The sequence below is a fragment of the Lepidothrix coronata genome, unplaced genomic scaffold, assembly GCF_001604755.1.
Source record: "Lepidothrix coronata isolate B3197 unplaced genomic scaffold, Lepidothrix_coronata-1.0 Scaffold19, whole genome shotgun sequence".
NCBI lineage: Eukaryota > Metazoa > Chordata > Aves > Passeriformes > Pipridae > Lepidothrix > Lepidothrix coronata.
The window spans coordinates 4,318,824-4,331,492 of record NW_016690199.1 but is presented as its reverse complement, the minus strand read 5'-3'; the positions used below and the strand labels follow the sequence as shown (position 1 = coordinate 4,331,492).

The 12,669-nt window shown below is 39.4% G+C and overlaps 1 protein-coding gene across 1 annotated transcript in view; it reads left to right on the top strand.

Moving 5' to 3' along the window:
• The window catches only part of KIF26A (kinesin family member 26A), a 99,847-nt gene that overhangs the window by 71,350 nt on the left and 15,828 nt on the right, over positions 1-12,669 (top strand). The window contains exon 5 of the mRNA XM_017807687.1: positions 12,206-12,415. Within this exon, the coding sequence (XP_017663176.1) occupies positions 12,206-12,415 (210 nt within the window). The remainder of the gene's footprint in view (positions 1-12,205; positions 12,416-12,669) is intronic.

Here is a 12,669-nt window from a genome sequence, read left to right as displayed (position 1 = left end):
GTGAGTTACTATTGACCCTCAAAATGTCTGTTGTTTAGCTCTTAGCTGAAAACATTAAAAACATAGAATCATAGCATATCCTGAGTTGGACAGGACCTGCAAGGATTATTGAGTATTGAAGATGCTGTTTGTTTGGGCCCAGGATTTCAGCTGAGTCCTTCTCACCACATACTTGTTAACCAAAATTTGGAAGAACCCTGTGCTGTGCTGGAGAGGATAGAAACTCTCTGCTAATTGAATCAGCCCTTTAGTTCTTACAGTTAAAACCTAGACCATCCAAATGGTGATGTGGTGTGCTAGTTCCTAGTTCTCAAAAAACAAAGTAACTAGGCATCTTCTCTGATCCAGTTTGATATGCAATACCTATTAAATATCTCTCTTAACCCATTCCTCTTTTGCAACATCACAAATATCAGTGTTGGCCCATAAAAAAAGCCCTCCAGCAATACAGCTTTTTGTAAAAATTATGAGTCAGCACAAATGAAATCTCATGTGTCCAAATTCTTAGAACTTGTGGTCAAAGGAAGTGTCACTTCTTTATAGGTGTACTTTAGTAGTAAAAACTCATAGTTTTTAACCTTTTCTGAGCAATGCCAAACAGCTTTTGATAGCATTTAGCTCACTATGCATTAGCACTCTCCATTATTTCCTCTTCATCGACTTCTGCTGATCAAGATTTACTCAGCTGGTATCTCATGATGAGGGTGATGGGAATAAAGTAATCACTTTTATTCCTCGCTGCTTTAAGTATCACAGCAATTGAGAGAACAATCAGTAAACACTGGCAGTTGTGCTGTGATCCTCTGTTAACTTCAGTCTCTCTTCTAACAGCTTTTTACTTTACACTCCTCCTGCTTATCATTTTCCTCAGGTTTTTTTTTGCAGCCTGTCCAGGGGACAGAATCAGTGATGAATTATGGAGTCACTTTTTCCTACCACAGCATCTGTGGCTCATGCCGTCCTTGGTTTATGTGATCATTTCCATGTCAGCAGTGTCCCTCACCGAACTATTACTGTGTAGTTACAGTGGGTTAAGCAGCTGGTGGGGCAGCTTTTTCCTCCCTCACCTCCGAGGAGAGGAAGTTGTGCAAGAATGATGAATAGAAGTAACAAACTGGAAATCCATGAAGTGTCCAAGATGCTTCAGTGAGAGCAATGTGGCAAACTGAAGAGATGAATGATATGCCAACTGTACCAAAATACCATTTATTGTAAGTGATTAAGGCCTGAATACTACAGCAACTAATTATTATCTGAGACTACTCATTCTTAGTAGTCTCATTTCTTTTGTAAATCTGCTGGAAACTTAGAGTCAAGTGCACATTGAAACATTTACAATGGCAAATATGAATGGCTTTCTGTATGGTCCCTGCAGTGGTAATTCTAAATATTTTGTTAGCCCAGGGATACTGAAGGTTGTATTTTATCTGGTATTCAATATGCTGTAAGAGACACAGGAACATAATGTGGAAGATGTGAGGGCCAAAAGTAGAACAAGGTGTCCAGAGGGAATCTAGAAGTATAGGCTGACTTTGAGACCAGGTATCCAGGCAAAGTGGTTGAAACAATAATAAAGATAAAAATTAGCAGGCAGGGATTAATGCCATATAGGAGGGATCAGTTGTTGAAGCTTTTACAGATGGAGCACATACATTAGCATTTTGCGGAAGAGTCAGTGAACATTAGAATAGGGTTGGTCTGATTTATAGAGTGTATTTGGATTATGTAAAAGCTTTTTGACAAGTGCCTTGACCTAAGTTTCTTAAAAAACTCTAATTTGTCATGTATTCTCTAGTGGCTTAATAACTGGTAGGAAACGAGGGTAGATTTCACACTGAAGGAAAGTTAGCAGTGTTGTCATATGGAAATCCATCCTGGTTTGGTGTTGTCTCTATTACATAGTTTGGGTGAGGTGGTGAAGCTGTGTATTCACAGCAGCCAAAACTAAAACTGACTGTGAAGATTTGGGAAATGCTGTCATGACACTGAAGTTACTGGGTGAGTAAGGAGGCAGATGGACTTTCATATTGATTAATACAGGGTAACGTGTGCAAGAAAAGCAGCTCTGACTCTGCATGCACAAACAGTAAGCTGTGAGGAAATCAGACATGACTAGAACCCATTTTAACAGCCAATGTGGAAGCTACAGCATTAGTTTGTTATCAACCTGAGCTTCTAAAGAAATGCTTTACTGACTGTTTAGAAGGCAAAAAGATTAAGCATTGTTACTTTTAGGGGATCTCTAACAATATGTGATGTAAATACATGTTCCTCCTCAGGCTCATGATGTATAAATAACAGCCACTCATTGATGTTTTTTTCCTGTACTCGCCTTCTTCCTTGAGGTGAGATCTTTAAAGAAGTTTGAGAGGATGGTAACAAGAAATATAAAGATGTCTCCTCCTCTATCATGTATTTATCTCCAAATTACCTTCTCAGAGGAGAGGCACTCCTGTGACTGAGTGAGGGAAGGACTGGGTCCTCAGACTCCAGCATGCAGAAGCAGCAGTGGAGCGTATTTCACTGCTGGCATAGACCTTGACCCCAGTCAGCCTAAACCTTTGGAGAAAAGACCTCACCAAACAAATTAACATCTGTACTTAGAATTTTATCTTCCTTATCCTTACTTGATATGCACTTTCAAAGCTGTCCTACTGTGACTATTGGCTTATCATGCAAAAAACTCCCTTTGGCAAAAGCACTGACTCAATAGTGAGCTGAAGGTGTTAAGCCTTTTTCATTGGTTTCAAAGTTAAACATAGAAATAAGAGTTATTCTGAATTGGGTGATGGGACAGTTGAATCTAAGGAACTGTTTGAAGGCAGCATCTGGATTATTTTGCGTTCTTCTGTGGTGTCTATAATTGGACAGGTCCTGCCACTGATTGTGGAACCTTTTCTTGAACTTCTGAGCCCAACAGGCATTTGGGGAAAGGAAGAGGCTTGAATTCTTGCTTTTCGTAAGCTGCATGACTACAGCAAAGGCAGTTACTGTGCATTGTGAGAACTGCTGGACGAGACAGGATGCGGAGAGATTTCGATGGCCAGTTCTTGCACTTGAACTCAGTTATTGATTATTTTAGCCTAACATCTAAATTTATTCCTAATCTCACATCATCATCTCCATGTGTATCATACAGTTCTGCTGCGGTGAAATTGCTATATGGCTTTTATGGTTGAATGCATTTGTTATTAGAGACCTACTTCAGCAGAGAGCCTGTGTGTATCTTTTACAATTTGAATTTATAATTTCTCACTGTTTCAAGTACTCTTCTGGAAGGTGGAAAATAAATATCTTATTAATTTCTTTTACATTTCGGAAATACTAATTTTTCCCATTATAATAATTTCAGCAGCAGTATGTGGACTTGTCCCGTGATATAAATCTTTAATTAAGCCTTTTGTTAATTTTCTTTACTAATACTGCAAAATGTTATACACTCTAACAGGTGCTTGTAGGGATTGTCGATATTCAACAATACCAAGCAGAGAAAAGTTTAAAAAAAAAAAAATTAGAATGGTAGGTCTGTCTGCGACCTGTGTTTCATGTAATCAACAATAATCAAACTCTTGCACAAAGGAAAATCCCACTACCAATGCAAACTGGATGCTGAAAGGAATTTTGCTCACTACTGATAAATGTTACATAGTAAAATTCATACCTTTCTCTTGAATGTGCCAAAAGCATCAGAGTCCAAATCATTTAGCTGAATCCTACTTAAAAGGCAATGATCCAGTGCAGTATGATTCTTGTAACCGAATCATTTTTGTGGTCTCTCTGGGTGTTATTAAATTTAATGTCAGAATAGTAGGAAAGACGTCTGAAAACCATTTAATATTGTCACTGGAAAGAAGTTAGATTATGCTCAATTTCTGACATTAATGTGCTACTTAAGATAATTTATCATATTGTGGTATTAAAAAAGGCATCCTTTTTACAGTGGCTGCTGCGTAGCATTCTAATGTGCTATTTTTCTTTAGCGTGGTAGGAAACCTTTTTCATGCAAAATGTTTTTTTTTTTTCTGGGATTCTGTTCAGCTCATTCTTTATAATACTGCATCACTTACAACAGCAACTTTAAGTGCTTGTCGCTTTCAAGGATTCTGTCAATTTTTTTGTGTTAGAATGACAGAATCCTCCTGTGTAAGATAATTGAAGTGGAGCATTTACAGAGGACCTGAATTGTCAGACATGTTTCTTGGACAGGTATATGTATACTGGTCTCCGTTTACGAGTTTTAGGCATTTACTTTCATTTATGCTTTACCAAGTGATAGCTAAGGTACTGCTAATATGATTTACTAATCATGCAGGATTTTCTTAAGTTTGCTGTGTGTCCCATTCACTGCTTCTCAGAATGGTTTGATGACAGATAACAAATAGGTACTTAATTTTGTCATCTTTATTGCTCCTTGTTTCCTAATGACTAAAGCGTTATTTCTGATCTAGGTCATGTATCATACTAAGTACTTGTCTATCGATGTATGTAGCACTGTATCATCCCAAGTGTGTGTATCCCTGCCAAAACACCTTGAACTGCTTAAACAAAAATGTGGAAAAGTTAGATAAAAATACATAAATTCTTCTACTTTCACCTTCTACTGTTTTCACCTTGAAAAAATGAAATAGTTTCCTTCATGTTTTCTGGGAGTAGAGAATCAATTATTCTTTAACAGAGTACAATATAGAAGTGATTTTTTTTTCTTTTTTTTTAGGTTCTCCCAGGGGAGCTAGCTGGTCTATGCTAGCATGGCAATTTTGCATATAAATTTGCCATCCATTTGTAGTGGCAGTATATGAAAAGCTTGTAAGAACTACCCACAGTAAACCAATTTAGCAAGGGTTATATATCTGTCAGTTACAATTAAATCCATGAAAAATATTGGCTCTGAACTAGGACTTTTGTAATTTGATTTACACTGTAGTTGAAAAATAAGTGATTTCATTGGAAAATGGTCTTTATTCGACTGAATGTGAATTCTTTGTAATTTCTCACTGAGAAATCTTAATTCAGAGTGGTGGGTGTCTAAACATAGTTATTTAATTAACCTGCTGCTATATGCCATTTTGTGAACATTGGGCAAAATTAACCTCCTGGCTGCACGATGCCTGTCAAAGATGTGTGTTTCCAGGGAATATTTAGTGTCTGTTCAAATTTGATATAATGACATTTATTGCTAAAGATCAAATTGGTTGTTCATTTAGGAATTATGATACTGCTCTTATGCAGAATATGACCAGCATTTCTAAAATGGATTCCAGTATAGTGCCATCACCTTCCCAAAATACAGACAGATTAAGTCACTTTATTTTAGTAAAAAGGCTTGAGCCCATGTATTTTAAAATTTTACATGCTTTTTAATCCATTCCTTTTACTTTTTCCTTCTCATTCTGTCTAATTTGAAACTTGACAACTACATAAGCATCAAATGTAACAAAACATCACTACAAAAACATAAACACTGCACATCCATTGATTTCAAAGGAGGTACCATATGTTACAGTTATGCCTGTGCTAACATACTTGGCTGGGTCAGGATCTTAATTTCCTCACCATTCAAAATGCCATGGAGTCTAGTCATTACCTAGTGAATTAGTGGAGTCTTTTCCATCTACATGTCTGCCCCTCATTAAACTGTGTAGAGTATTTGGCACCCTCCACTTAGAGATGAATGAACAACTTTGATATCTCTCTCTCTCTCTATTTATATATTTATATAAATACATTTTTAATTGTCTAAAACATATAGTAGAGGTCCATGATAGTCTTAAGAACAGAATTCAAATCATATGGTTCTTTAAGTGTGAGATGGTCTTTCCCCTTTCTCTGGTCTCCGAGTTTATAGCCTTTCCATCTCTCTTGGTTATGGGGTAGTAATCTGTGAGAACCTGACTGTCAGTCTCCTGGCTGTTTCTGTCTAAAATTGTGTAGAATTGTGTAGCTCATTCCCTCTGTTATCACTGGCTCTCTTTTCTCTACCAATTCAGCCTTGGATGTGATTTCTTCTGGGACAACACATGCCTCACTGGTCTTAGGGGAGTTTTGTGTTCATTGACATGTGACTTTGTGATAGCTCCATTCAATTCAGCATATCCAAAATATATGGGCTTTATTAGATAAAATTGTTAGCTTGCCTCTGACCATCAGTCTCACATTCATGTCTTGCTGTCAGAGTTGCTTCGAATTTTGGGTTTCACAGTTTTTTGGTCTGTCTCTTACTTTTTCCAGACCTGTCTTCTGGCAGTGACATAGGCTTGATGTTCTGCACTGTCTTGATGAGTCCAGAAGTCAACTCATTATTTTGGTTGCTGTGACTCCCTCATCCCATTCTCCTCAACTCCAACTCGTTCAGTATGTTCAGGGGAGGATCTGGAAATCACGAGTCCACACAAAAGGGTCCCACGGGACTGGCAACAGTGGAGAAGGTCACAGCATGGGAACAGTGACTGCCATGTGGTGGTGGGGCAGGAGGTCTCTCCTTGTGACCCTTAGGTGTGAAACGGGGCAACCAGTAGCAGTGGAGGAGGAGAGCTGCAAGAGGAGGAAGGGCTGGTACCAACCAGCATGTACAGCCTTCAGTTTCTGAGTTATTTCAGTATTTAGGTGAAAATTGTTAAATATGCATTTAGATTTTACTTTAATAAGGGTCAAAGATCTCAAGGCCTAGAGTTTTGTCTCAGGACTCCAACAGGTTACTGAAATTTGAGTGGATCTGTGGTTTTCTAGTGATCTCATCAGATGTTTCTAAAACTTTTTGGGGTTTAGTCCCAGAATCATCCACATTGCCCTTGTCATCCACACGTGGGCCTTTTCTTTCCCCCCCTTTCTTTTCAGAAATGTGCCCTTTTGCCAGTTTTTCTCCCTTAAAATTCTTTATGTTTACACAAACTGTGGTACGATTTTTTTTTATGCTTCAGCATCCATCCATTAGGCTTGCCCTTACATAGCTGGAATTAATTCTAGCTTGCAATTGTTTTCTTTTGTTGCCTTTCTTTGCCCTGACTTCCACTGTAGGCTGACAGACAGATAAACTTAAAAAAAAAATAATTCCTTCATTGCTCTGAATGTCTCTCCCACCCTTGCCAGTGAAGGTTAAAATTACATCCATTGTTGTGCTGGGTGAGGGGTCTCTGACCTTGTGCCACCAATTTCTAGAGCTTTTCCAAATTAGGTCCTTGTTTATTTATTTTTAAAAAATTCTTTATCTTGTAATGACATATTCAAGATGTATTTGCTATCTTCTTTTCCCAAACACTTTTGATTTTAATAGGATTTCCTGCAGCAATTCTGCTGACCTGCTGGTTTCTGCAGAAACATGAGTTTGGAAAAGTTCAGCAATGGAGTGTGAAACCCCAGTGTACAAAACCCACCAGATCAGAGCCAGTTAATTAATGAAATACTTCAGTGGTTTGCATGATTTAGGTTGTCTTCAGGCACTGAGAAAAATGTTACTAATCTGCAAGTATTGTGATGTTTGTGTTTATTTTATTTGCAAAAATGGAACTCAAATATAAAACTAGCCTCCTTTTCCATTCACACCCTCATTAAAATAGAGTCTCTATCCAGTATTTGATGTCTGTATGAATGTCTGTGTACAAAGTCTTGTATCCTTATGATTATAAACTTCCACTTGCATTTCTTTTTCTTGCCCTGCACTGTCCTCTGCATTGAAGAAGAAATACACAAAAGGGGGGAAAAAAAAGGAGTTAGTAATAATACCCGGTTCTAGCAATAAGGGTCATTTCCATCACAGGATGGATGTGCTGTCTTAGTTCTCCTTAAGGAGTGTAAGAGGAGGTCAGGGCAGGATGCCCATAGCCTGGGATGACTTTTCTGAAATCACCAAATCTGTATTGTCTTTCTTTTTTTCTGTTCTTTCTCTCTCCCCTCTCCCCCCATTTCTTTTAGCTCTCTTTCCACCCCCCACCAGACCTGTTCTTATTTCTTTCTACTTGTCTTATTCTTCCATTTCTTTGTTCATTCTCCTCTAAATTCCTTATCTTGTGTTTCCTTGCTTTTTACAAACGTTACCAGTAGCTGGTACCACTGCAGCTGGAGTTGACCACACAAAGCTGGACATGTTGTCGAATAGTTGCCTATGCTGGGTGTGATCCTGAGTGGGCCTGAAATTATTGTTATTGCACTTAATTATAATAATTCATTTTCATAAGTGAATAAAAGCATTGGAGCGCAGTTATTGCTGATTCGCTCTCTAGTTATGGGCCAAAGTTACTTTCAGATTTATGGGTTCACATGTTATCTTGAATCCTCCCTTCCCTGCAAGCCCTTGTATCTGGATGATTTCCTGCACTGCACATTGCTGTCCCTGCAGGTGAGCATGTCTTTTGTATGAGAACTAGATAAAGAGACCCAGGAGAAGCTGCAGTTAAATTGATCCTCAAGGCAAGAGCCATGCTAGCTCTATAGTACACTGCTTTTCCAGCAGTATTCATTCCAGAAGAGTACTGGGATGAACTTCAGAGCTGAGAATATAAACCTGTCACTTAATATTGGTCCTCAGGCACAGGCATGCAAGAAGTGTAAGAAGAATAAATAGTATTGCACCAAACCTTTGCTTATGCACTTAGAAGTTTGTGCATGCACCTGGGATCTGCCTGCTCTTAGTTTTTGCTGTTGTGAAGGGATATGTTTGAGTAACCTTCATGCTTGTTGGTACTTTCATGAGCACTTCTGCTTTATTTCTGAGTGAAATCAGTCTGGCTCAGCATCATGAATAAGTGAGACACATTATAACCCTACAGTCTCTGGTAGATACCACTTATAGATTTATTTAGTGGGCAGAGAAACGAAATGTGTAATCATTGTTTTTCTACTGGCAAATCTGCTTTTAAACATTAAAAGGGGAACTCCCTTAAGCTGATTTTTCTCCTCCTACTCCCATTTGTCTCGAAAGCTCACTTCCACTTTAAAAATGAAGATGACCCTCGAGACCTGTTAAGTTTGGGATCTGATCCAGTATGGGAAGCTATTTTATAATCTTTCTGCTTCAGAGAGGTGGTCTTAAAAAGCTAATTTGACATGCAGGGTTTTTCTGAGGGTGAAGCCATCATTGTGTTTAGGGGGAGCAACACCCTGATGAAGGTAACTTGATGTTTAGGTCAGGAGCAAACCAATTTTCCTCTTATCCAAGCTCTGACTGCTATAATCTAATAGGTGGAAGAGAGAACAGAAAGGACTGTTTAGATAAGTGCTCTGAAAACAGCATATATTTTAAAATTCATTTTAATCAAGTGACCCTGGAGTGGGCATTTGTACTTACACATATTTATACATTTAGTTTTTGTTTCTTTTTTTTTGCCCAAGGGAGGTTATTTCTATGAGCACCCTGGTAGCATGTCAAGGTTGAGCTAGCAGGCTAATACACAAAGCTGGCTTCATGCAGCTTTTATGGGGAAACAGCCTTGAATGTGTCACCTCTGATGCACTTTGCTTTTGAGGCAGCTGTTTTATTTATTCTAAGGTTTGCTTGTTTTCTGCAACTGTATTTTCATATTCATATTACCATGAAAGGGGAAAGAAAAGAAAGTGTTGAATAAGGGGACTGCTTGAGTCAATAGGTGGAAGAATTTGCTGCTACCTTTGGTGGAGCCTCCTGCAGTGTTTATGGGAAGGGCTGGTTGTTTCTTAACCTCTTTGTTTGGAAAAAATGTTGGGGAAAAGCTTTTGTAGCTGCTTTGTGGAAAATATTTTCTGTGAGGGTCCTTGAATAATTGTGTAGGGATGCCTGTGTGCAGGTTAACTGCCATAGAGAGGAGGACATGGAAAAATGGAACAGTTGAGAACTTCAATGAAATGTTCAAATTACCTGCCCTTCCCAGCTGATAAAGGCAGGGACAGTTCAGCGTTGTGCTTCCTGCTGTTCCCACCTGTCTGCTGTAGATCATCCTGGCTTGGGCACTGCAATTCACTGCACACACTGGGTGCAGGTGTGTATGCCATCATCTTTTCATCTTGTCTGGTATGAAGGGCAGTCCCAGAGGGTGGCTGTTTAGATAAGTGCTCTGTTCGCTGCCTGCATTTCCCATTTTTTGCTTTGCTGAAGTAGCTTTTATTTCTCTGGATCCAGGAGTGACGGGGAAGTGCTGACTGTTAAGTCAATTCTTTTTGCAAAGACACAATGTGTCAGTGTAATAAGTGCACACCATTTTAATGACAATGTTATTGAAACATAGTAAGTAGGAGTTAAATTGTTCTGGGAGATATAAGGTTAAATTTAGCAATAAAATGGAGAATCATTCTTTATCAGAGATGTGAGCTTTCGAACCTGGCTTCCATGTGCAGTATCCAGCTCAGGGCTGAAAGTGAGCCCGTCTCGTAGAAACACAGAATTGTTTAGGTTGGAAAGGATCTTTAAGATCGAGTCCAACTGTCAACCGAGCACTGCCAAGCCCACCATTAGACCATGTCCCCAAGTGCCACATCCACATGTCCTTTAAATACCTCCTGGGATGGTGTCTCTACCACTTCCCTCAGCAGCCTGTTCCAGGGCTTGACAACCCTTTAGGTGAAGAATATTTTTCTAATATTCAGCCTAAACCTCTCCTGGTGCAACTTGAGGCCATCTCCTCTTGCCCTATCACTTGTTACCTGTGAGGAGAAATCAACCCCCAACTCGCTACAGCCTTTCAGCCTATCGTTCTCTGTAGAGAGCAATAAGGTCCCCCTGAGCCTCCTCTTTTCCCAGCTCCCTTAAGCTGCTCCTCATCAGACCTGTGCTCCAGACTCTTCACCAGTTGTGTTGCCCTTCTCAGGACATGCTCCAGCACCGAAAAGTCTTTCTTGAAGTGCGAGGCCCAAAACTGAATACAGGATTTGAGGTGTGGCCTCACCAGTGCCAAGTGATGACTCATCAGTAGGTGACTGTGTGCTCTGTGTCTGGAGGGTTCACCTGGTAGATTTGCAGTGGAGGGGTTCCTCTCTGTCACTCCCCTTCCAAATCAAGTGCAAGTGCTTTAACAGGAGTGGATGTTTAGTGGGTAAGCAGCTGTGTTGCAGGAGATGAAGCTCCTGGTGGGTGCTATGGAGAGTGCAAGTGTTCCAGCTATGGTAGCCATGGAGGCTCTTCATCCAGTGAAACTACCTGGTTAACACTGGTACTGAGAGAGTTGTCTGGTAGTTGGATAAGGAGATAATATTGTTGTTCGGCTTGTTATTGAAACATTTCAGACTGGCCATGGAAAAAGTAATTCTGGCCAAACAGTGCTTTTCCCTGAAGTTTGATCCACTGGACAGTTCAGAGTTGTAGTTGCACCTGTAATGGTAATTTACTTCAATGCAAGGTGTATAAAACATGTTGGTACTGACCTTGGAATAATTTCATAAGGATAAATGGTCGTAAGTAGGTGTGAGGCAGTATTTCACAAGTTTTTCAAGTAAGAATATGATTTCCAGGAAACTTAAAAGAAGCAGGTGTGCAGCCGTTGCTGAACTTTCCTCAGACCCAGTCATTTGGCTCCCATAAGCTGCTTTGGAAATCACAGACAACATGTCTGAGCTTTCTAAAAATATTGTTTTAAAAATCTTTGTGTAGGATATCATCATTTGTAGTGTTGCAATAGAAAAGTACTTTCCAAGTGGTTTTGTTTCAAGCTTTTTGACTTTTTAATGGTTTGTGGGGAATTTTTCCTTCCTTTTTTTCTCCATTAAATGTGCAATTAACCACTAAAGAGCCTAGCAATGACAGCATAAAGGCATCTGCCTGGGAAATTTATGAGAAAAACACCTCTTTATTAGAATAATGTGAACAAGGAATTGAAAGTTTCTAGATTTACTTCAAATGGACTAACTGTCTGAGCCCTGTCTTATTCAGCCTGATTTTCAAAGTGTTATGTCTTTTTGGTCACACTGAGTACTTGAAAGGTAGGTCACTAGCATTTTCTTTTCTTTGGTGTGGTGTTACACCTACAGTGGATCATACCTGCAGGTCAGACATTTATAAATTGAAATGGTAAAATTGGAACAGAATCAACTGAAGAGACAAAATGCACCTTTAAAAGCCAGTTAGTTCAGTGAAGACCCCAGGCTGGAAAATCTGGCTCTATGTTTGTCCCACGGCTGTTCTGACACACCTAACCATTACAAACAAACACATCATGGGAAGAAGAGTGGGTTTGGGAGGAATGTTTTGCATGTGTTTATCTGTAGCTGGGAACTCAAGTTGTCGCTTTCTTCTGAATTCTTGCAGGTGAAAGTGATGGTAAGGATTTGTTCCTCTCAAGGAGCACATGAAACATCTGAATCCATGTCCTTCCTAAAGGTAGACCCACGAAAAAAACAAATCACATTTTATGATCCAGCAGCAAGTGGGCCTTCGAATGCAGGTCACAGAAGAGGTGTTGTTGCTGTCCCAAAGATGTTTGCCTTTGATGCAGTTTTCCCCCAGGATGCTTCACAGGTACTGGAGTCACTCATGTAAACCTCCCGAGTCTTCTCATGGCCACTGCATTTGATTGCCTGAAGAGTTCCTTCTGTTTCTGGGGAACTTTATTTAAATGAGTTACCTTAGTGCTGGAAAAAAACATGGTAATTAACAGACAAGTAGGTAAATTCTTATGTTTTTCAGTTTGGTTGAGATGTAAAATTAAGGAATAATATCTGGGGAGATGGATTTGCTGACTAAATTACCTTCCTTCATTTTCTCTTGTTAGA